Source organism: Tenrec ecaudatus, chromosome 5 (genome assembly GCF_050624435.1).
Source record: "Tenrec ecaudatus isolate mTenEca1 chromosome 5, mTenEca1.hap1, whole genome shotgun sequence".
NCBI classification, from domain to species: Eukaryota; Metazoa; Chordata; class Mammalia; order Afrosoricida; family Tenrecidae; genus Tenrec; species Tenrec ecaudatus.
In genome coordinates this window covers 40,022-64,448 of record NC_134534.1, presented here as the reverse complement: position 1 = coordinate 64,448, position 24,427 = coordinate 40,022, and the positions used below count along the sequence as shown (strand labels likewise).

Genomic DNA, 24,427 nt, shown 5'->3' with positions numbered 1-24,427 from the left:
CCTCCAACTGTTGGTACCCTTGGGATTGCTTGTCCAGCTTATCTTACATAGACACCAAAAAAAAAAAAAAAACTGGAAAAAAATTAAAATAATTTAAAAAGGGAGACCATAAAAATAGTTCCAAGTCTAACTGCTGTCCTGACCCAGCGCAGATGAGTATCTCTCTGTTAAATAGCGTGCAGACCCTGCTATAATCCCATCACTCCAATCCCCTTTTCTTTCAGAGATCCATATCCCAGGGCCCATTTACCTAACAGCAAGTAGACCCTTTTAGTCCTTAGCATTCAAGTCTGAGGGGCGTGCCTTCTACAAGACCTTGCATTCAAGGATGGAGTGGTCTAGTGCCCCACCCTCACCCCATTACGCCTTTAGACTTTCAGTGTAAATATCTCCAACCATTTCAGATGAGGTGCCAAGCACTGCCCCCACACCCCCCATCCCAGGGGTAACTATTACCCTGAAGTTAGCTTGAATCGTCAATATTTCTTGCCTACAGTTTATCCTTATACATTTAAGGTATGGGATGAGCCTTGAGCACCTCTTGAAAAAGGGCCCGTGAACATTTTCCACAGCAGTTTTCATTGCCAGAGGTAAAAAAAAAGATCATTGAGCAAGTTAAAGTTAATTGTCATAGGTGCTGTTTTCAGGATATTTACAGGTGGCCCCACCTGACCTCAGCTCCCCAGCTGTCCAGTGTAGGTGTAGGGGGTGTGGCTTGGCTGGGTTGGAGCTGGGCCTGCCTCCATGCCCTCAGTTTGTTAGGTTTCTGGGATGGTTCTTGCTTCTCAACACTAAAAGAATTTACATGGCAGAAGCACTTTTGTAAATCCAAGTAACTTTTTATAAGGCAAAGGGAAATTTCAGTTATTACTGGCTCAGATCGTACACGCTATCCCTGTAAAGCATGTAGGCCGCCTGGCGGTGGCCAGCGGAAAGTTCTCAACAAAAAAAAAAAAAGGAAAAGTTGCTTTTAAGAGTGCATAAAGGTAGAGTGCCTGAACTGAAAATGGAAGAGACACTAGGGACAGAGAGTGTGTGTGGGTGGGGGGGGCAGGAGGGCCTGAGATCCCACACTCTGACTTGCAAGAGAGCACCTGAGAGAGGGTGAGGCCTGCCCTCAGGGTATGTATCCCCTCCAGTGCCCACTGGCTGGGGTGTGGGGGAACACGGTTGAGGCTATTGGCCAATCTCAGTGGCTAAGTTCAGGCGCACCTGTGCGCCTTGTGTTGTATGCCCAGGCTGACCTCCACCTGGACCTATGGAACCTGGGTCTGAGCCTGCTCCGTTCTGGATTGTCCCCCTAGGTGTCTAATGTGTGCATGACTTCTTTGCACCCCCTTTATTGTGGCACGGACAACTAATGTTCGTTTTCCCCACCCTACCCACCACTCTTGTAGCTGATTGGTCCCCAGAGCTTGACACTTTCCCCTCTCAGGCTCCTAGGAGGGATTGCTCCAGAGTCCTGGTGGCCCCCAGTCGCCCCTGTTCTCAGACCTTGTTCGCGCACCTGTCCCACTCCCCCAGGGCTCTTTAAGCCACATTGACCACCCCTCCCACCCTCCAGTGGCTCAAACCTTAACATGAGACACCCTCATGCTTGCCCGGAGCGTGGTCCCTTTCGTCTAGCTGGTGCCTGAAACACAGGAAGTGTCGCGCAGGAAGCGTCCCGTCCACTGTTGGCGCGCGTCCCCTCGTCGCGATCCGTAGCCTTCCCGGGCCCCGCCGGCTCCGCCCCGCGGCGTTTAGAAGCGCGGAGCCCGCCCGCAGCAAGTCGGCCAGCGGAACCTTGCGTCGCAGACGCGTTTCCCGGGGACCGAGTTCGGCTTGGCCCCGCGCTCTGCGCGCTTGACGGCCGTGGTCGCGGCTGGGACGGCGGCGGCGGCGGCGGGGCGTATGGAGGTGAGCAGAGAGGAGGGGACGTGTGCTCGGGTTGTCGGCAGCCCCTAGTGACCCTAATGCTGCGCCCCTTTCCGCAGGCCCCGGAACGCCCTGCTTGGGAAACGTCGGCGGACCCAGGCCCCCCTCGCGCGCCCCACAGACCCCGGCTCCCGGGTCTGCTTCCCGGCGCACCGAGCCCGGCCAGCCCGGGTCCCGAGTGCCCCACGTGCAGCGACTCGGCCTCCAGAGCGAATCCTGCGCACTCCCAAAGCCCCGCAGCCTCTAAGAAGCAAAAGAAGAAACCTCGGAATGTGGCCTGTGTGGCCAATGGAGGCGGGAAGGCCCCAGAAGAAGCCCCGGCAAGCGCCGAGGCTCAGGCAAGAGCAGTCCTCCGTCGGGAGGGTGGGGTCCCGGGGTGCTGCCGGCGGACTTGGTCTGGGGTTCGCTGACGTGCGGCTTGGGTCGGACTTCGGGGTCCCTATGGGCTGGCGCCCCGATAGGAGAGGGTTACCACGGAGTCCCCGAGCGCTGTCACATCCACACCCCGAATCCCTCAGGCCGAGCAGCTGGTCCGGGAACTGGCTTGGTGCATAGAGCAGCTGGAGCTGGGACTCAGGACTCAGAAACCCAGCCCCAAACAGAGTGAGATACCCTTCTTTACTGTTGGGGGGCGTGTGTTGGGGGGGTGGGGCATGCGGGGCACAGGTACCTTGTTTTCAGGTGCTTAATGGGATGGAGTTGAAGGTGAAGACGGAGGACGGTCACTTGTACTCTTATCTTTATCCACAGAAGAGAGAGCCACTGGGGCAGTTCGTGCCCTGCGCAGTGAAAAGACCCCCCTGCCACGGAAGAGGCAGCTCATGCATAGCTTGTTTGGGGACTACCGGGCCCAGATGGAAGCTGAGCGACAGGAGGCCCTGCGGGCCCTCAGGGCTGGTGAGGGGTTGGGAATTGGTTGGTTAAGGAGCACTGGGCCAGTAACTGCAAGGTTTGCAGTTTGAACCCACCATCAGGAGAAAGATGAAGCTTTCTGCTTCCGGGAAGAATTACAGCCTCAGTACCCCAAAAGGGCAGTTCAGATCTGGTCTCTAGGGTGGCTGCGAGTCGAATTGATTCGATGGCATAAAGGCTTGTTTTGGTTTAGTATGAGGAGGACTTACAAAGTTTGTGGAAAAACGGAATTAAAATATAGTGGAATTTTTCTGTGAACTTTAAAAACAACAAAAACCCACCTTGTATAAGGAGGTAAGTAGTTTGAAACCAACAGCTGCGTCACAGGAGAAAGATGAAACTTACTACTCCTGTAAAGACTTAGAGTCTCAGAAACTCACGGGGGCAGTTCTATCCTGTCCTGCAGGGTAGCTGTGAGTCAGAATGGACTCGTTGGCAGTGAGTTTGTGGTTTTGTGTTTGTTTTTGATGAGGTAAGGGAGCATAGCCTCGAAGTTACAAGAAGCAGCCGAGAGATTTCCCCGGGAATTCTTGGGGTCGGGGCAGCATTCTTGTATTGCCGCAAACAGCAATCAGAAAAAAACAGACTTATGCCATCCAGTGGATTCCAAGAGGATGAGCGAAAGCTGCCTTACCCATCAATGCTGTCCCTGAAGCCAGTGGTCAAGCAGGTATTGTGCACCTCTAGAGGCTGCTGACCTGGGCTCGATCCCTGGAACAACTTCAACATCTTTGGCAAGTTAACCTCTTTGTACCTCAGTTCCTTCATTCTAAAATGGAGAGACGATACCTGCCTCATTGTTTGAGAAATAATTTGTACCAAAGACCAGTAATGATATTATCCTGTAGGAAATACACAGTTAAGGTGTGCTGTTCTGATATTGTGATCCCTTCCACCACAGCAGCCCACTCAGCACAAGTGCAGCCTGTAGGTGAGGCTACCAGAAGGAAGAGCCGACGAATCTGTAGACCTCGTCCAGCAAGGGGAACCAAGGCCATCCTGGATACCCCTGATGAAAAATTTAGGTTCAATTTCTTTTAGACTCCCTGCCGATTTTAGGACAGTATCCTTCCCTGGAATGCTGTGGACTTGTCCTTGAATGCAAAGCCTTCTAGGAATGCTTTCCTGGATAGTTGTGGGTTGAACTGTCCCTAGCTATGATGCCACAGCTTTGGGCAAATGGAAGATGAACATGTTGGGACACAGGCACATGCCAGATACCACTGTTAGGTTTCCTGATGAAACGTCCCTCCCACCTGAAGAGAGTTACATTCAGAAAATATACACTAAATTGGCCAGTATGCTATTCAACCTTTATAATTAGATTGTGGAGTTATTGACAAGGATTAATGAGGTGGCCACATGTTTGATGCCTGGGGTGCTTACATTTGAAAGGATGCCTTGTCATATTGCTCATGGCCTTTCTGTCACTATGTCATAATTTCTTAATCTATTTTTAATAATTATTAAGAAACATGTTTGTCTATGGTAGAAGGCCAGGCAGGTTGGGGCTCTGACACTTCAGTGTCCAGGCTAGCATCAGTACTTCCCGCCCTCTGTGTTGACTCCATTCCTGAGCAGACATTATCCTCTGAGCTTTGGAAAATGAAAGTACTTTTTGATTCTGAAGTGTCAAGTTGTGAAATAAAGTAATGAAAGATGAAAGTGTCATTCATTCATTGATTCTTGTAATTTGACATTGAAAACCCCAGCAGTTTCTTCTGCCCAGTGAAATCTAGTTGTTGTCTCCGTAGACTTGCCTATCCTAGGTTTCATATAAAGATAATCATACATGAAACCCCAACAACAATAGCAAAACAAAAGCCTCAATCCAAAACACAGAGGACGTTTGTAGTTAGGTACCACTGAGCTTGTTCCACACATACACATAACAGGAGGAAACATTGCTTAGTCCTGCACCATCCCCACAGTTGTTCGCAAGTTTGAGCATTTGGTTGCAGCCACTGTGTCAATCCATTTCCTCGAGGGCCTTTCTTTCCTTCGCTGCTCCTCTACCAAGCATTTTCTGCAGGGACTGGTCTCTCCTAATATGTCCAAAGTGTGTAAGATGAAGTCTTGCCATCCTTGCTTCTGAGGAACACCTCGGCTGTGCTCCGTCTAAGATCAGTTTGCCCTTTGAGCAACCCATGGTACTTTTATTTTTTAATTTAAGAAATTTTTGGTACTTTCAATATTATTCTCCAGCACAATTCAAGTGCATCAAGTTTTCTTAAGAGGTTAAGTTTTAATCTACCTAACTGCATTAATTCTGAGGTACTGTCTGAGGCAGGCTTTATCACATCCTGGTCAATGGTCTGAGGGGGTTTAATGGAAATGCAACACTCCCACTTTGTTTGGCTGTTTTGTTATGTGTCTCTTAGAGAGGTGGTATTAGGAGGAGATACCATAAAAAGTGGCTTTGATGGCATATTACAGTGGTTCTCAACCTTCCTAATGCCTTGACCCTTTAATACAGTTCCTCATGCGGTGACCCCCCAACCGTAAAATTATTTTTATTGGTACTTCATAACTAATTTTGCTACTGTTAAAGAGTCATAATGTAAATATCATATGCAGGATGTATTAGGTGACCCCTGTGAAAAGGTCGTTCGACCCCCAAAAGGATCACAACCCACAGGTTGAAAACCGCTGGCATATTATTATATAATGCTAATTGTAGGATAGTTAAACATCTGTTGAAACCTTATCTTTCACTACCATCTTGTAGATGTGAATATTCACCAAGCATGTATTTTATTGCATTTATACACTGCAACTTGTAAGCCAAGGAATCATCATCTATTCGGGGGATATGCTGTTTGTAAAAACCACAAACTTATGAATGACACCTTATTCAAGATAGTTTAAATTTGCTGATGCTACTATATTTTTATGTATATAGGGAAGTCATAGGGACTATAAATTCAATTTGAATAAAGTTTAGAACCCATGTATTTTATGATAAATAGCCTATAACTTAAGATGGCCAAAGCACTGATACTGTTTGTTGAAAGGGAATTATAAGAGTTTTTTTTTTCTGATGTTAGAACTTACTTAATAAAAGCTTGTTTTCATGAACCTAAAAACAAACATACCAAAAAAGACCTACTGCTGTTGAGTCAGTTCCCACTCAGTGACCTTAGATGGGGTCCCTGAGACTAAATCTTTACAGGAACAGAGATCCTCATCTTTCTCCACCTGAGTGGCTAATGGGTTTAAACCAGTGACTTTGCACTTAGGAGCCCAACACCTAGCCCACAGTACCACCAGGACACCAAAAGAACATAGCACAATATAATGATGATGGTCACAGAATTGACAGTAATTCCTTAGTATCACCTGGCACCCAGTATACCTTCAGTTTTCCCTGGCACTCTCAAGCAATCTGGATTCAAAGAATGTCTGTGTACAGCCCAAAGAGCTGTTGCCACTAAGTTGATTTTGACCCTGTGATCCGCAGGCCAGAGTAGAACTGCCACACGGTATCAACGCTGCATGCAGTCCGTGTGGCACCCTATCATACCACCCATTGTCCAGCAGAGCATCTGGTGCCTTCCATTAACACCTGCGTGCCTACCTCTGCCACCTGTGTCATGCCTTTGAAGTGTCTTTAAATTCCTCATATTAATACTTTTTGTTCCATGCCATTATTTGTCCTATGGAAGGTTTCCTGTTCAGAATTTGGCAAATTACAGCTACATTACCATTGACTTTAATATCAACATTTTTCTATACTGTGTCCCTGTATGAATGTAGGTCTGTCTCAGACTTTGCATATGTCTTTTCATTTATTTAATAAGTTAAGACTTGTTTGCCACTACTGATTTATCCAGATTACAGGTATGTGTTTATGAAGAATTTCTCCAAGTCTTCCAAAATCCTACATGCTACTTTATTTGTTCACCAATTCCTATTTATCTTCCTGGGCTTTACTCAATATTTTCTTCTTTTTATAAACCTTTTATTGTGAGTTAGTGAAGGTACAGCACAGATTCCCAAACTTATTTGCCCTATGCCTCCTTGTTACACACAAAAAAATTATTCAATATTCCCCTGGCAATTAAAAACTTGTGTGCTAGAACCCATAATTGAGGACAAAGTGTAGGTATAAGCATTTGCAGCCCCTCCCCCCCCATTATCCCAGCCCCCCCAGGGGTGGTATTGCTCACTGTGGCAAACACTGGTTTACAGAGCAGATCATCTGTTTTATTTATTTACTTATTATACTGAGTTGGAAATTTTTATTGGTTTGTTTGGATTTATGATTACATAGGTTACCTAGACAAAGCTATAACCTATGTCATGCTTCTTCCTTTGGCTAGTGGCAAAGAGATCTGAAATAAGCTTTGTGTTTAAGTGGTATTATCATAATCAGAATTTCTTAGTATTGTTTTTTAAACCATTTTATTGGGTACTAATACCGATATTCCTATAATTCAATCAAATTAAGCAATATTGTACAATTGCTGCCACAGTTTCAAAACATTCTTTTCCTTCCTGAATGCCTTGATTTCAGCTCCCTTTTGCCATACCCCTCCCCCACTGTACCCCCCAGGAACCCTTATTCTACTTGCTGTCTCTATAGCAGGTCATCAGTTTGCATCAAACACACTTTCTTCCAATGCATTGACTGCAATCCCCTCAATTTACCATAGCTTATCCCACTTTCTCCGTTTCCTGTTTCCATTCTTTTCTAACCTTCTGAACTTTGTCCCTGTGTAAATATTGCCTTTTTGATATTAAATTATTAATTGTTTTAGCAAGGAGTGAATTCCGTTACAGACCTGACGAGTGACTAAGGGTCATAGTCCTTGGGAACAACACCAGTCTCTATCCAACCATTAAACCTCGTCTCTTATGATTCTAAGTTCTCCTACGTTTTTCTTCTACTTTGTCTAGGAGCTACTACTGGAGTGCGACCCTTTCATACAGTTCTTCTGACCCCCCCACACCATAATATTAATTTTGTTACTACTTCATAACTGTCATTTTGCTACTGTTATGAATCGGGCCACTCCTGTGAAAGGGTAGTTCGACCCCCCCCCCCCAAAGGGGTCAAGAACTGCTGTTCTCAAGTGATCCTTTTCAGAGTCATTGGGCACCACATGGTTCTGGTTTCATGATAGTGAAGGCTGTTGTTTGAATAGTCCGTTAGTCCACTGGACAGATTGTGTCCTGCCGGAGTCCAGCTCTGGGAGGGTTGAACTGGATATCTGAAGGAGGTGTGGAGTTGGCAAACGAGAGATCATCTGGTGGAAGCAGTCTCTGCTGAGTTCTTCCAAACAGCTTTATTTATACCATAAAAAGTTTTGCAGACCACTACATAAAAACAATGCCTTATGATTAACTCCAAAGTCACCCTTATTGTTTATTGTTTCCTCTAAAACCTGATAAAAGACCATTATAAAGTCTGTACTTTTTTCTATCACTTTCTGTCCTCTTCCTGGTTCTTCCCGAATTGTCACATGCTATTCTTGATTGAGGTGTTCAGGAAATTTGGTTAAACTCATATCCTACTCACTGCCTTATTTTCTGCTCACAGTGCTCCTTACTAAGAACATAATGAAACTACCTCATGTGCTACTTCAAAGCTTACATTATTCTAAAAATATCTATAAGCAGACTTAAATGTTTCTCAAATATTTTCCCTTGTAAGTTCTCCCATGGTAACTGTTCCATAGTCTACCTATGATTCTTTTATTTTTTGTACTAAGCCACCATGGGAGGCCAAACCGTCTGATTCTTTGCCAGAGACTGAATGTTTCCCGTTTTACATGTTTTCTATTAACCATTTTCTCACCTATGTAAGCCCCTGTCCAAGGTATAGGGGTATCAATTGGGGGAGACAGTCTATAAGGTCCTCTATATCGTGGAGGCCAAAAGGATTCTTGCACTACTGAATCTGAATGGAATCCAGGGTTTTTCAGTGGATTTCATTTTCTCCTTCGGCCTCAACTTTTGGGTTTCTTCCTCACTCAATTCCCACATATTCTCCTCAGAATTCCCAAAGATGTCTCTCTGTCTAAGTCTCTCCAATGCCTCAGTTAAGGAAAGTCCTGTCATATTGAAGCAAGTTTAACATCTGGTTTCATTTGTACTTCTTAAGACTGCCCTTGAATGGAATTAACAGTAAATATTTGAGGGATGTTGGAAACCCTCTCTGGGAAGCTCTGCTCTGCAGATGCTCCTTCCACCAGCCTGGAGCTTTGCTAGACAGCATGGTTGGGGTGGCTCCCAACACTTTCTGTAAGTCTTTCTATTGTTATTTTTTGTTCTTGAGAGGAAGTTTCACTTCAGATGGTTGCTTTGAGTGTTCAAGATCCTACTTATTACTCAACCAAAGTAGGATGTAGAACTTGTCTTATGAACTCTGTTAGGCCAGCTGACCTTGACACTATAGTCCTGATCCTCTAGACCCAACAATTCATTCCCTCAGGTATTTGGTTATTCTAACAAGTTTTTATAACTTTGCCCCTGTATGCTCTACCACATGTATGGATAGATTGTACGTACAGGTATACATATACAAATATTCTCTGTCAAACCCATTTCGATTGTGAGTGTATTCCCATTCTCCATTCCATATCTGTTCAGCCTGCATGTCTGTTGTAGAGCTAATTGTAGATCACAACTGTTGCAGGATAGTGTTAAAAACCATGTTTGCCTCTGCTGTTTTTAGCTCTTGCAAACCTCCCAGTGTCTTCCCCTGCCTTCATCATTTTTTACTAGCCTGTCTCTCAGTGTATATTTCTTTCCCCTTCACCAAAGATAACATTTCTTGTCCTCTAGCCAGTGCATTCCCCTCTTAAAAAAAGGTTTATTTTAGTGTGAAACCTTTACTTTTTTTTGTATATGTTTTATTAGGGACTCATACAACTCTTATCACAATCCATACATACATCAATTCTGTAGAACACATCGTACATTCATTGCCCTCATCGTTTTCAAAGCAGTTGCTCTCCACTTATGCCCTTTGTATCAGGTCCTCTTTTAATCCCTCTCCCTCCCTGCTCACCCCCTCCCTCTTAAGCCCTTGATAATTTATAAATTATTATTTTGCCATATTTTTTCCTGTCCGACATCTCCCTTTACCCACTTTTCTGTTGTCTTCCCCCCAGGAGGAAGGAAGCATTTAGGAACTAGAGGAAAGCTATATTCTTCATCGGTGACTCATCTGATTCATCTCCTCCCCTAGACCCCTGACTCATCTCCTGACTGACTCATCTCCTCCCCTAGACCCCTCTACAAGGGGATCTCCAGTGGCCAACAAATGGGCTTTGGGTCTCCACTCTGTACTTCCCCCTTCATTCACTATGGTAAGATTTTTTTTGTTCTGATGATGCCTTATACCTGATCCCTTCAACACCTCCTGATTGCACAGGCTGGTGTGCTTCTTCCATGTGGGCTTTCTTGCTTCTGAGCTAAATGGCTGCTTGTTTACCTTCAAACCTTTAAGACCCCAGATGCTATCTCTTTTGATAGCCGGGCACCATGAACTTTCTTCGCCACATTTGCTTATGCACCCATTTGTCCTCAGCAATCGTATCGTGGAGGTGTGCGCACAATGATATGGTTTATTGTTCTTTGATGCCTGATAACTGATCCCTTCGGAACCTCATGATCACACAAGCTGGTGTGCTCTTCCATGTGGGCTTTTGCTTCTGAGCTAGATGGCCGCTTGTTTATCTTCAAGCCTTTAAGACCCCAGATGCTATATCTTTTTATAGCTGGGCACCATCAGCTTTCTTCACCACATTTGCTTATTCACCCACTTTGTCTTCAGCGGTTGTATTGGGAGTGTGAGCATCATAGAATGCCAATTTAATAGAACAAAGTATTCTTGCATTGAGGGAGTACTCGAGTAGAGGCCCAATTTCCTTCTGCCACCTTAATACTAAACCTATAGATATAGGCACACAGATCTATTTCCCCATCCTTATATATATATTTGCATATGTACATGTCTGTCTAGACCTCTATAAATGCCCTTTGCCTCCCAGCTCTTTCCTCTATTTCCCTTGACTTTCCTCCTGTCCCACTATCATACTCCGTCCCCACATGGGTTTCAGCAATACCTCTTCGTTACATTACCCTTGATCATGCCCTACCAGGCCTGTCACACCCACCTCACCACCAATTTGGATCACTTGTTCCCTTGTCCCTGAGTTTGTTAATACCACTTCCTTAGCCCCCACCTCCTCCTATCCCATTTCCCCGCAAGAACTGTCGGTCCCGTTGTTTTTCCTCCAGATTGTTCATAAACCTTTAATTTTACAATAATGGTTTAATATAATATAACTCGTCTCCTAATTGACTGAGTTCACTCAACATAATTTCCTCCAAGTTGTGTGATGTTTTACAATTACATCTTTTTTATAACAGTTTTATTTGCACTTCATCAAATCATACATTTCAGTAATTCAAACATATCAACACGAGTTGTGCAATCGCCACCATATTCAATTCTACAACATTCTATTCTTCCTTGTACACAGCAAAACATTCTCAAAAAACAAAATTGTCCCATTCTACAACTTCTACTTGTATAATTCAGTGCCATTGATCATACTCTTGATGTACAACTATTATTGATATCCTTTTCCAAATTATTCTACTGCCATTGACAGAAACTCAATGCCCCCTAAGCAACAACTCATTCCCTTCATCCATGGCAACCACTGGTCAAATGAGTTTTGTTTTCTTGATATAGCATTCACAGAGCATACACTTCCATGGTTAAATCTCTTTTTAAATGAGTTGTATACACATCATCACAATCAGTTTCAGTGCTTCCTCCCTGCTCCCGAAATAATTGTTTGCTCCACAAACCCCCTCACCCTCCCTACCTCCCACCCCACCTGCACATCCTCAATAAACCACTGCATCCGTTATTATCTCTGCATCTACTCCTTTTATACTTTACAAACTGGGAAACCTAACAGGAAAAAAAGTGGCAAGAAGAAAATAAAGATAAAAATGAAGGAGACAGCACCATCAATGGTTAAAAAGCCAGAGAAGAAATTTCTATCACAGAACAAACAAGAAATACTTGAACCCAGAACAAATTCAGGTTGAGTCAAGATGGAAGTCAACTGACCAAGTGGCAAATGATACTGTAGTTCTAGGAACCATAATTAAGTTTACAGTAATCAGTCTGATAATGCATCATTCCCTTTTAACATTGCATTTTCTCAATTGATTTATGAGTCACTGTTACTTCTCACTGTTTTTCATCTTTCACCATCTCTGATCAGTCATCACTTGTCATCATTCCTCTTTCTGTCACTGCCAGGACATCCTCTTTTCTCCCAATCTCAGCCCCACTCATCTCACCCTCCTACCACTCATCAGCACATGGTCCCTTTCCTACTTTCTGAACCTCTCCTCACATATCCCACCTTTTAAGTCATCCTTACAGGCTCTGCCTCTCTTTCCCCTCAGTACCTTCCCAACACCTTGTCACTCTGGGAAATTGAATTTTGCACATACAAGGATGATTTGACATGTGAGTAGCAGGTAGTTACCATTTTGCCATTTAGATTTAGAATGCAGAATTTGAAAGGTGTGCAATTAAATACATCAACCTGTGATTTCTAGCTTTTGCGTTAGTTTCATATTAAATTAAAAAAATGCTCCATGCCCTCTTGAAAGACGTCTCAGGTTTCATTGATGTAGCTTCCCTTCTGAGAGCAGGCAAGGCCCCTGAGGGTGTCTCGCTCCCTCTGGCAGCCATCTCAGTTCTCTTGGCCGCCATAACAAAATGCCAAAAAGGTGGCTTTTAAGATCAGAAACTTGATTTATTTGTAGTTTAAGATAGCAAATTGAAGCCTAAGATTTACTTGTCTATTGCTTCTGAAGGCTTTGAGATAGGAACTCATCCAGGCCTATGTCTTAGTTTCTGATAGCACTGGCTACTCCTTTGGTTGTTATGGTTTTACTGTTAGGGTTTGGTTTAAGTTTTAGGTGTAGTAGTTATGGGTTAAGAATTAGGGTTTATGGGTTAGTGTTTCGAGCCTGGATATATGGTTTATGGTTTCGGGGTGAAGGATTAGGGTTAGTGTTAGGGTTTGAGTTCAGGTTCGGACTAAAGCTAAAGTATTTGAAACAGAAGGATTTCTCCCAAGTTGTCTCCCCCAAATATATTCCAAACTTAGCTGCTTGTGAATGACTGTACAATTGGAGGTCATCAGAAGTAGGTCAGGGCTGTTCTCCCTAAGGGTTATCAGCCATCTAGACCAAGCAGACACCACTGTGTATCCCACAAAAAGTAGGGCCCACTCCCTTCTAATAAGGATAGTAGTTGTCTGTATCCTTGTAGGAGCCCCCAGAGAGGTCAAGCCCGCCCAAGGGTGGCCAAGTTTGGCCACCATCATGATTCTAGGGTCCGCCGCCCTTCTTGTCACATGTATACCTCTCATTCCTCCCCTTCCTAGCATGTGTACAGCCCTAGCTCATCCCCTTCTTATAATGTGTATGCCTATTGTACTGCCCCTTCCTGTGACGTGTGGTTACCTGCAATCACATCCCATTAAGGAGATATAACCCTGGGTTAGCAATTAATGGGGTCCTCCAACCTCCTGCCGGGTACTCAAGCATCCTGCCAGGTGCCTGCCCCACCTCGCCTTGGCCCACGCTGTGTGCGGACCTCGCTGCTAAGATCATGGCCATCCATGAGGTGAGCATGCTACCATGAAATGTGTCTATCTCTCGTGCTCTCTATGACTATATAGATAAACTGTACAATTATGCTTACTGAACCCGTGATTAGTGGTGGGGGGCTGGCTCCCCCAAATTCTTACCACACTAAGGGGTTTGGGGTTAGGGTTTAGACTTTAGGATTTATGGTTATGGTTGTGGGAAGCTCTCCCACAATCCAACCCTGAAGAAGTCCGGCCAGATGCTGGAAGCCAGTTCACAGCAGATCTTAACTCCCCTATCCTGCTAGTATACAACGAGCAGGATGGGACCCTCACAGTCTCAGGGCTCACAAACTTGTGAATACTCCTGGCCAAGTTGTGGCTCAACCTCTCCCCAAGTCTGCTTGGGAAGTAGTGCTAATTAGTAATGAGAGAGAGAGCACGCGCGCGCGAGCGAGCACACAAAGTGACTGACAGCTCACCACAGGATGACACAGAATCTGAGGCTTTTATTTTCTGGCTTGGTTTGGTCAGTGCCTTTCTCTGAGGCACTGCAGTGTGTATTGTGTTTTTCAGGGGGAGGTGTGGAGCACTGGGTTCTGTACAATTTCTGCAACTTCAAATTTTTTTCTGGGGAGAGGGAGTAAGGGTGTTTCTGATTATGTGGACATGTTGGAGAGTCCCTCCTCATTGGGATTGTCTTAGCTCATTTCAACAAAAACATCTTCCCATTCCACAAAAAAACAAAAAAACAGAAAAAGAAGGAGTGTACAAGTTCCCCAGTGGAAACATCTGCCAGTTCCAGAAATTTTGTCCAGGTGGAGGCCAAATGGTCTCTTGGTAAGCCAGACTACTGGTTTCTTCCTTCTTCCAGGAGATTCTGACAGCCTCTAAAAGGCAAAGAGCCAGGGTATTTTGGAGGCACTGATTTTCAAGGACATGGTAGTGCTAGGTTAAAGCCTATTACAGGACTGCTGAGAGAGTTTGCACACCTCTACTGTCTATGAAAATAAAGGACAAGAACTATGTCCTAATCAATACAGAAATGTAATCTGATAAAATTCAACATTGTTTTTGATAAAAACGAAAACAATAAGGACATCCACTCACAGAAGGGTCACAAAGAAGGGACAAGTCAGCCAGGGTGCAGGCTAGCAACAACGAAATACACAACATTCTTCTAGTTCTTTAATGCTTCCCCCCAACCCCCAATTTCATGATCCCAGTTCGTTTACAAACCCAGCTACTCTGGAGCATGGACACTGTTACACATACGAGCTCAAGACACACATAACACCCTGGGTACAGTAACGGGAGCAGTGATACCAATCGCCACCACCCGTAGGGGGACAAACAACAGAAACGTGGGTGAAGGGAGACAGCTAACTGTAAGATATGAAAACAATAATTTTTACTTTAACAGGAATTCACAAGGGTGGGAATAGGGAGGGAAGGAGAAAAGAGAAGCTGATACCAAGGGCTCGAGTAAAAAATGTTTGAAAAATGATAGCAGCATATGTACAAATGTGCTTGATACAATGGATGTGTGGATTGTTATAAGAGCTATAAGAGCCCCCAATAAATGATTTATATGTACGTATTTACATACACACACATGTATTAAAATCCTCCAAAACGGCGAGACAATAAAATCCTGTTTTCTTTTCATTTTTAATCATTTTATTAGGGGCTCTTACAACTGAAGCACATTTATACATTCATTGTCCTCATCATTCTTAAAACATTTGCTCTCCACCTAAGCTCCTGGCATCAGATCCTCATTTTCCCCCTCCCTCCCTGCTCCCCATGCCCTCATGAATCCTTGATAATTTATAAATTATTATTTTGTCATATCTTGCCCTGTCCGACGTCTCCCTTCACCCACTTTTCTGTTATACATCCCCCAGGTAGGAGGTCACATGTAGATCCAAAACAAAACTCAATAAAGTAAGAAGGGAAAATCTTCAGCACAATAAATGTACGGATCTGAAACCAATGGCGGACATCTCACTTAAAAGAAAGAAACGGAATAGGAATAAAACAGTTACCCTTATCACCATTCTTATTTACTCTAGTCTCGGAAGTCTTAGCCAGAGCTACAATACACCGACAAGATATTAAATGTATTCACACTGACACAGAAAAGACAAAACTCTATTTTTTAAAAAAACTCTCTTTATTTGCAGATGATATAATCTTACACATGGAAAAACCAAAAGATTCCATTAGAAATTGGTGGAACTAATGGAATATTTTGAAAATGTAGCATGCTATATGAACACTGGTACAGATAAGAGCTGGAAATACAGGGAATCTCAGGACCAATAATGAAAGTAAAGATACCATGAGGGTAAGGGGAAGAAGTGGGAGAAAGGTAGAACCAATCACAATAATCTACATATAACCCCATCCCTGGGGGACAGACAACAGAAAAGTGGGTGGAGGGAGACTTTGGTCAGTGTAAAACATGACAAAATAATAATTTATAAATTATCAAGGGTTCAGGAGGGAGGGAGGGAGGGTGAAAGAGAGAGGGGAAATGAGCTGATAACAAGGGCTCAAGTAGAATGAAAATGTTTTGAGAATGATGATGGCAACAAATGTGCCTGACACAATGGATGGATGGATGGATTGTGATAAGAGCTGTACAAGCCCCCAATAAAATTATTTAGAAAAAAAAGGATCAACATACAGAAATCAGTTAGATTCTTCTATATTAATGAAAATGCCAACAAAAGGGAAATTAAAAGACCGATAACTACTCAAAGACAAAATAGGAATTCTCATCAGAGAAAAAGAATTACCGAATATACTTGAATATAAACCGAGGCACCTAATTATTAACTGGGAAACCAGAAAAAACTGATTGACCTGAGTATAAGCCTAGGGTGGGAAATCCAGAGACTAGAGGGGAGAGACCAAGTGCAGCCACAGACACATCCTTACCAGTTCAGCTACCAGCATAAGTGAATCACTACTGGTGCTTCTGTGAATTGGAGCCTTCCACGTCATAGGATGGCTCTGATTGGTTAGGTGTGAGTAATCAAACATTCAAAGCTGTGCAGTGTCAGCGGGGCTTTGAATGAACAGCTGAGGAACGGCAATCACCCGGGAGATGTTCCATCTCTCTGGGGTACCACTGTCCCCTGTATTAACTGAACCCCAGTTTTTCAGCACCTTTTTTGTGCTGAAAAACTTGGCTTATACACGAGTATATACGGTATATAAAAAGTGATAAAATACTCCTACAAGAAACTGAAAGAGATTTATACAAATGGAATAATATTTCATGCTGTTAGATGGGAAGAGTACACATTGTGAAAATGTCAATAGTACCAAAAGACACTTTATAAATTCAATGTAATTCTGATCCAAAAGCCACTACAATTCTTCAAAGAAATGGAAAAAATGATCAGTAACTTTATTATTTATTTATTTACAATACTTTTATTAGGCGCTCGTACAGGTCTTATCACAATCCATCCATCCATCCATTGGATCACCAACTTTACGTGGAAAGAAGCATAGGTTAAGCGAAACACTACTAAAAAATAAAAACCAAGGTCTTTCATTCCCAGGCTTTACAACTTATTAGATAGTAAAGGCAATCAACATAGCTTGGTACTGGTACAACTGCAGACATGAAGCTCAATGGACTATAATTGAGAATCCATAAATACAAAAAAGTATTTACAGACAACTGATCTTTTAAAAAAATCATTTTATTGGCAGCTCTTCTGGATATCATCATTTCCATAGTTCACTAACACCAAGCATTATTGTACAATTGCTAGCACATCAGTTTAAAGACATTTTTTCTTCTTGATCTAGGGTTAGGGTTTAGAGTTAGGGTTAGGGTGAGGGTAAGGATTAGGGTTAGGTTTAGGGGTTAGGGTTAGGTTTTGCAGTTAGGGGTTAGGGTGGGGGTTAGGTGTAAGGGATTAAGGATTAGGGGTAGGTTTGGGGTTGGGGTTAGGGTTAAGAGTTAGGAGTTGGGGTAAAGGTTAGGGTTTGGGGTTATGGTTAGGTTTGGGGGTATGGGGTTAGGGTTGGGGTAAGCAGTTAAGAGGTAGGGTTAGGGCTGGGGTTGGGGTTAAGGTTCAGGGTTAGGAGTTGGGATTAGGGTTAGAGTTTGGGGATAGGGTTAGGGTTGGTGTTGGTTAGGGGTTGGAGTTGGGTTTAGGGCTAGTGTTAGGGGTTGGAGTTGGGTTTAGGGCTAGTGTTAGGGTTTGGGGTTGGGCTTAGGTTTAGGGACTGGGGTTGGTGTTAGGTATAGGGTTAGGGTTAGGGGTTGTGTTTGAGTTTGGGGTTAGGGTTGGTGTGAGGGTTAGGGTTTGGCATTAGGGTTAGGTTTAGAGTTAAGGCTAGACTTAGGGGTTGGGGTTTAGGGTTACGGTTAAGGTTCAAATTCGGATTGGGGTTAGGGTTAGGGTTGTTAGGGTTAGGGGTATGGGTAGGGTTAGGGTCCGGTTACAGGTCAGGGTCAGGCTTAGGGTTGGTGTCCTGGTGCGGATTCATTTCGGGTTCAGATTAGGGTTAGGGTTTTAGGGTTAGGGTTCGGGCTTGTGTTAGGGTTTATGGTTCGGGTTCAGGGTTAGGGTTTTGGATTAAGGTTAGGGTTAGCATTAGGGGTTTGGGTTAGGGTTCAGGTTCATGCTTGGTTTCGTGAAGAGAGGGCAGTGGGAGCTGGGAGGCCAGTGGAACGTGAAACCTCCGCCGCTTTTACTTAGCATTCCCTTCAAGCACCACATTAGATATTCAAGACATGATTGGCTGCAGGACTGAGCACAGACAATAGGGATCAAACACACGGTTGCACGTGTCTGGAGAACAGCAAAGAGTGTCACCTCCTCCTATATAGTTCTGTATAGTTTCCGGTTTCATTTCTCAAATGTATCTTTTTAAATTTTTGTAAATTAAAAATTGGAAAAAAAATAAAATTGGACTCTTTCTATTTAACAGTCTTATTTAAAGACCTGGGGGATTGCACCTTTCTGGAACACACAAATCGTGACTGTGTGTGTGTGTGTGTGTGTGTGTGTGTGTGTGTGTGTGTGTGTGTACCTGAAAAGGACAGTTGAGTCATGCCCTGGCAGGGACTAACCCAGGGACACACTTGCTGAGGTGGTTTACCAAAACACAGTCAAAAAGTATGTTAGGATGAACATGCTGATAATACAGAATTGGAAGCAGCAACTGAGTGAGACAACATGCCAAGCTAGTTAGGGTACCCACGCTGAAGAAAGTTCCCACTGACCCTCCCGAACCGACAAATGATATAGCACCTTGCTCTTGAGATGCCAGTAGCCCATGGGCCCTGCCCTTGCTTGCAAGATGCTCTGATCTTCCTTGCAAGTCGCTGGTAGGCGGCCTGCTCTGATCTTCTTTGCGAGATGCTGATAGACAATGCCCATTACCCTGGACTACTACCATGGACCCTTGCAGGCTATTCATTTGCGTGACTCTTAGCCCTGCTGGCCTCACAAAGGTGCATAGAACAGTACTGAGTGGGCACTTTGTCACCTTCCTGGCCTCCACGTGGCAGGTTGACCAGCAGACTCATGCCTGCAACCTGTTGGAGATACTCTGATGTGTGCCTGCACAGCGGTGCTGGAGGTGGTCTGTTATCAGCCCTCTCACACATGGTTCCGACCAACCTCCCTCCTCCTCGCTGACAAACTTGTGGGGAGTTATGGGTTGGGATGGGTTTCTATTCTCAAATCTTTACGTGTCTCAAAATGTTTCAAGAAAAACTTGATTTGTATCTGTATTGCATCATTTGACTTGGAGACCTAGGCTTTTATGACACTTGTAGCAAGGTGCAAGTGTCTGGGTGTTTGTGTGTGTGTGTGTGTGTGTGTGTGTGAGAGAGAGAGAGAGAGAGAAAGAAAGAGAGAGAGAGAGAAAAACATAAGGATTTCTCCCAAGCTGTCTCCCCCAAAATATGCCAAACTTAGCTGCTTGAGAATGACTATACACTTGGAGGTCATCAGGAGTAGATCAGGGGTTGTTCTCCCTAAGAGCTATCAGTCATCTAGAGCAAGCAGTCACCACTGTTTATCCCACAACAAGTAGGGCCCACTCCCTTCTAATAAGGATAGTAGTTGTCTGTTTCCTTGTAGGAGACCCCATAGAGGTCAAACTCGCCCAAGGATGACCAAGGTTAGGCTGCCATCCTCAATCTAGAATCCGCCCATCTTGTCACATGTATACCACCAATCCCTCCTCTTTATATTGCATGTATTTCCCTAGACCACCCCCTCTCATTACTGTATTACCTATAGCACAACCCCTTCCTGTGACGAATGTCCTCACCTGCAATTAGGGGGCTTTCATGTCCCCAGAGAAGATAAAAGCCTGGGCTAGCATTAAAGATCACTCTCTCCCTCCACGTGGACTACCAAGCGGGGCTGAGGTGAGCATGCTACTATGAAATGTGTCTGACTCCATTTATTTTAATACTTCTCTTTTTTCTCTCATGCTTTCTATAACTTTACTATGATCTTTACTTATTATCGCTGTACAATTGTGCCTACCAGACCCATAATGATGTGTTAGAGGCTGGTATCCCCTGACAAATGGCGCCCATCTCGGGGCAGTATGAGTTATACTCCGAGTAACAACTGTATGGCCCCACCGGAATGTAGAGTGAATTGGAAAATTGTGTGAAGTGAGGATCCGGTGTGGGGATTGGCAGATAAGCAGTGGAAATAGTGAATGTGTATTTTAAAGAGAACAATGGGGCAACCTCAGAGTTAAACCTGAAACTCATGGTACTATTCTTATCTACTTACTGAAAAGGCAGGGTGTAAAAGTAACAAAAAAAGAAGATGCAATGTTTTCTAAGAGTAGTAAAAAGGTTCCCAGAGGAAGGAACATTTTATTTAGAGACCTGGGAGAAGGTCATTGTAAACTTAAAGAAAGCACACAGAGATGGGGGAGAGTATCCCTATGGAGAAGTGGTCTCTGTGGGTTCAAGTTAAGATGGTTTTAAAACTTTTGCAGGAGGAAGAGAATGAGGATGATCAGTCTAGTGTGAAGTCTTGTGTGAGCTATCCAGATCTACAAAAGCAAGCTAAAGTGCCTATGAATGAGTATGAATTAAGCGTTAATACTTTAGAAAAAAACCCTGAAAAAGCAGAGATTGATTTGTTATCTAAGGCCTCCAATTCTAAATGGAACCTCTTGGCCAAAGCCTATATTCCCTCAGGGGACTACAGCCTCCAGGGTTTAAAGGTGATAAAGTACTAGAGCCAGTGGATTGCAAGACTCAAAGCGAGGCTATTAAACAATCCCAAGAAGCTCCCTTGCTTTCAAAGGTAGGGAAAGCTGATAGACAAGATAAGCAGAGTAGTGAGGAAAGTCTAAGATGCCCAAACTTAAATCAGATGAGAAGCAATCAGAATGGATTTCAGGCAGATGAGACTATTTTAGGCCTGAGTCAGAAGGGGACATAGTAAAAGCATCTGCTCCCCTGCTGGAATTTAGTGTAAGAAAGACCAGAGATTGTAAAATAAGCAAGCAAGGCAGTACTGGAGGAAGAGAGATTAGCTCCAAGGAAATGAAAGCGAGGAGAGCTAACACTGAAGAAGTAGTTAGGGAAGTGCATCTTCAGGATAAGCAGGTTGAGAAGACCAGCTCAGAGAATAGAAGCAAAAAGAAGCATAGGAAAGCACCTTTACTTTCAAGAGTAGAAATGGATTGTAAAAGGAGATTTAGAGTTTAGAATGTCTTATCTTGTTATAGTTGTTAGCAGACAGCCTTACAGAAAACACCCACAAGGAATTCACAGTGACTTTCCCTCTAAATTGCTAAAAGATCTCAAGCAGGCAATCAGTGATTATGGCCCAGACTCACATTTTGTAATTATCATGATAAGGCGTTAGCAGTGTCCGAAAGCTGGACACCTACAGACTGGAGAGCTTTAGCAAAAATGTGTCTTTACTCTTCAGGATGTCTGCAATATCAAATGCTATGGAAGGAAACAGCCCTTGCACGAGCTCAGAAGAATGCTGAGGATGGGATACATAATAGGAATTCATCAATTGCTAGGAGATGAGAATTATATCACAATTGAGTCTCAACTACAGTTTACTGAACATACAATAGGACAGATACGTGAAGTTTGCTTGAGTGCCTGGGAAAAGATAATTCCATCCGAAGAGAGAAAGCCGAGTTACACGGTTATAAGACAACGGAATGATGAGCCTTATGCTGACTTTGTGTCCCGATTGGAAGATGCTGTTTCCAAGTGTATAAAGAATGTCCAGGCAAGACCCTGAACTTTGCCCATATTGCAGGAAAGAAACTAATGGGTCAAGTCAATGTCGCTCAAAGTTCAACAGTGAACGGTTGCCATTAGCAAAGGCTTCCAGGCGGGAATATCGAGGAAGGAGCTTGATACAGACCCTGCCCAGCAAAGCATGGGAGGCAAGGTGTCTGCCTACTGGAGCAAAGAAGATCTTAAATCTTAGGTATCTCCCAGTCTCACCGCAGGAGACCAGACCTAGCCAAACAGGCAAAAGCCCAGCCCCTGTTCTGGCTGCTATAACCTTGATTAACCAAGAGAAGTCTCACAAACTCTCACAGCAGTTTGCTGATTCTAAAAGGCAGGAACATCTTATTGAAAGAGTAATACAGAAGAAGAAACTACTGAAAATGGATCAGTTGCCACTCAAGCCCCTGAGCTTCACTTCCAGGCCCCTCCCTCCAGGAGTCCCTCATTACCTCCAGACACCGCCCCTTGGGAAAGACCCCCCACCCCTACCCAGGTGAGGCAATTTCCTGTGGAACTCACTCCTCTGAGAAGGACGTTCAATGATGGGGCTGTAAAGTTCACCAGAAGAGGAATGGCAGCTCCTGAACCCTGCTCAGAAGACCCTATATCAGGATGTGATGTCGGAGAACTATCACAACCTGGTTTCCATTGAAATCCAGAAAGATGGTGATCATATGCTCGAACACTTGCAACATGAAAATACATGGACAGAACAGAACAATGCTATAAATTTAATGCATTGAAAAGTATTGTTTCTCAGCACAAAACTAATTTTCCTCTCAAGAAAAATTATGAGATGTTTGGCTTGGATGAAGAAATTGTAAAATCAGAGTTAATCATTCTGAAATTAAATAAGAACAGAATCAACAAAATAAAGAAGTCAATTGTGCTTAATGGAAAAAGAAAAAATGAGTAATACAGTTTCTATCAGGAGGATGTAACCTAAGTACTCAAGGAATGAAAATTGATACTGGAATTGGCCATAGTTGTGAGGAAAGACCAAAAGCTGTGATTAAATCAGAAATTAAGAGTGGCAATTGGGGTCTGCTACCTAAAAGAACGATGGAATGTTTGTTAGGAAAGTCCAACATAAATTCTCAAGGTGTTGCTGGAGTTATTGGTCTGTATTATGAAAAAGAAATTAAGGCAGTGATAAATTCTGCTATACCATGGTTTATAAAAAAGGAAGATCGCTTAAGCCAATTTTTGCTTCCTTGCATTTATAGAGTTAAAAGTTATACCTGGCAGGAAACAGTACTTGAGAAATCTGACCACCCTTTAAATCAAGGGATCTTCTGGAATGCTGTTGTAGGGAAACAACAGCGCCTCCACATGGAATTAGAAATTGATGGGACAAGGTTTTTAAACTTTGGATATGGAGACACTTCCTTAGAGCAACGAGGAGGGCCTAAGACGCGTCCATTAATTTCCTCTAAATCCAGCGAAGAAGGAATGAGTGAAGTTAACCAAGACAGACTATTGCAAGATTGTAAAATCATACAGTGTAAGAACCCTGAAGGGCAAAGCGTAATTAGGGGGCTTGCAGGTCCCCAGAGAATAGAAAAGCCTTGGACAGCTTTAAAGATTCTCTCGCTCTCTCCACGTGGACCCCAAAGCGGGGCTGCGGTGAGCATGCTACTATGAAATGTGTCTGACTCCATTTATTTCAATATTTCTTTTCTATCTCTCATGCTCTCTATAACTTTACTAAAGTCTTTACTTGTTATTGCTGTGCAATTGTGCCTAACAGATCCGTAATGATTTGTTAGGGGCTGGCTTCCTCTGGCAGAACCTATGGACAACAACCACCTCTAAAGGCACCACCAGATACAGTCTACATTGATGGACAAGGCTTGGGAGGGCATGGTGGTGGTGGTTGCACAACATCAATTAATGTAATGAGTGTCACAAAATTATAAACTTAGTTATTTCATGCTCCATATACTTTATTTGCAGGGGCCCTGCTGGTGCATTAGTTTTGCGTTGGGCTGTGATCTGCATGGTCGGCATTTTGAAACCCCCAGCAGCTCCTCATTAAAAAGACTGGGCTCTCTGCTGTGATAAAGTTGCAGTCTCAGAAACCCACAGGGAGGCGCTGTGAGTCAGCATCTCTCGATGGCAGTGATTTTACTTTTGGTTTATATCTATATCATCTATACACTGGTATAGTCGTAACAAACTTTACTTTGTAAGTGCATCTTTCTATTGCATCCACTTCCTTCCTGATCTCCCTCACCTTTGCACCTTGGTGCACTGCCCTGGGCAATTCTGCTGCCTCTTTGAGGGCTGAAGTGTGCCAGACCCAAACCTTGGTATTTTCAATTGACTGAGGTATGTGAAACTTGGACAGCGAATGTGGAAAGCCAAAGAAGAATTGATGCATTTGAATGATAGTGTTGGCATGCAGTCTTGAGTGCACCAGCTCTGGGCATTGCATGTCATTTTGGTTGGTGTCAGATTCTTTTTCTTTTCTTCTATCTTCTTTATTTATTGTTTTGCTTTTGCATGCATAGATAGACACACCAGTCCTCAAAGGGACATCTTTAGTTCTTGACACCTTACTTTGTACATTGAAAACTAAAAAAAAAAGACCCAACAATTAAAATGTACTAATAAAGACCAAACTAAATCAAAAGGCATCATGTGTTAATGAATTGAAAAACATAATATTAAGAATAAGTAA

At 43.6% G+C, this 24,427-nt stretch overlaps 1 protein-coding gene across 1 annotated transcript; it reads left to right on the top strand.

Annotated features, from left to right (window-relative positions):
* Positions 1–1,757: 1,757 nt before the first annotated feature.
* C5H8orf33 (chromosome 5 C8orf33 homolog) lies at positions 1,758–4,521 on the top strand. The gene is made up of 5 exons (XM_075549058.1): positions 1,758–1,899; positions 1,977–2,255; positions 2,436–2,520; positions 2,668–2,814; positions 3,731–4,521. Exons 1-5 carry the CDS (start codon positions 1,894–1,896, stop codon positions 3,868–3,870), a joined length of 657 nt encoding a protein of 218 aa, XP_075405173.1. The 5' UTR covers positions 1,758–1,893; the 3' UTR covers positions 3,871–4,521.
* Positions 4,522–24,427: the final 19,906 nt, after the last annotated feature.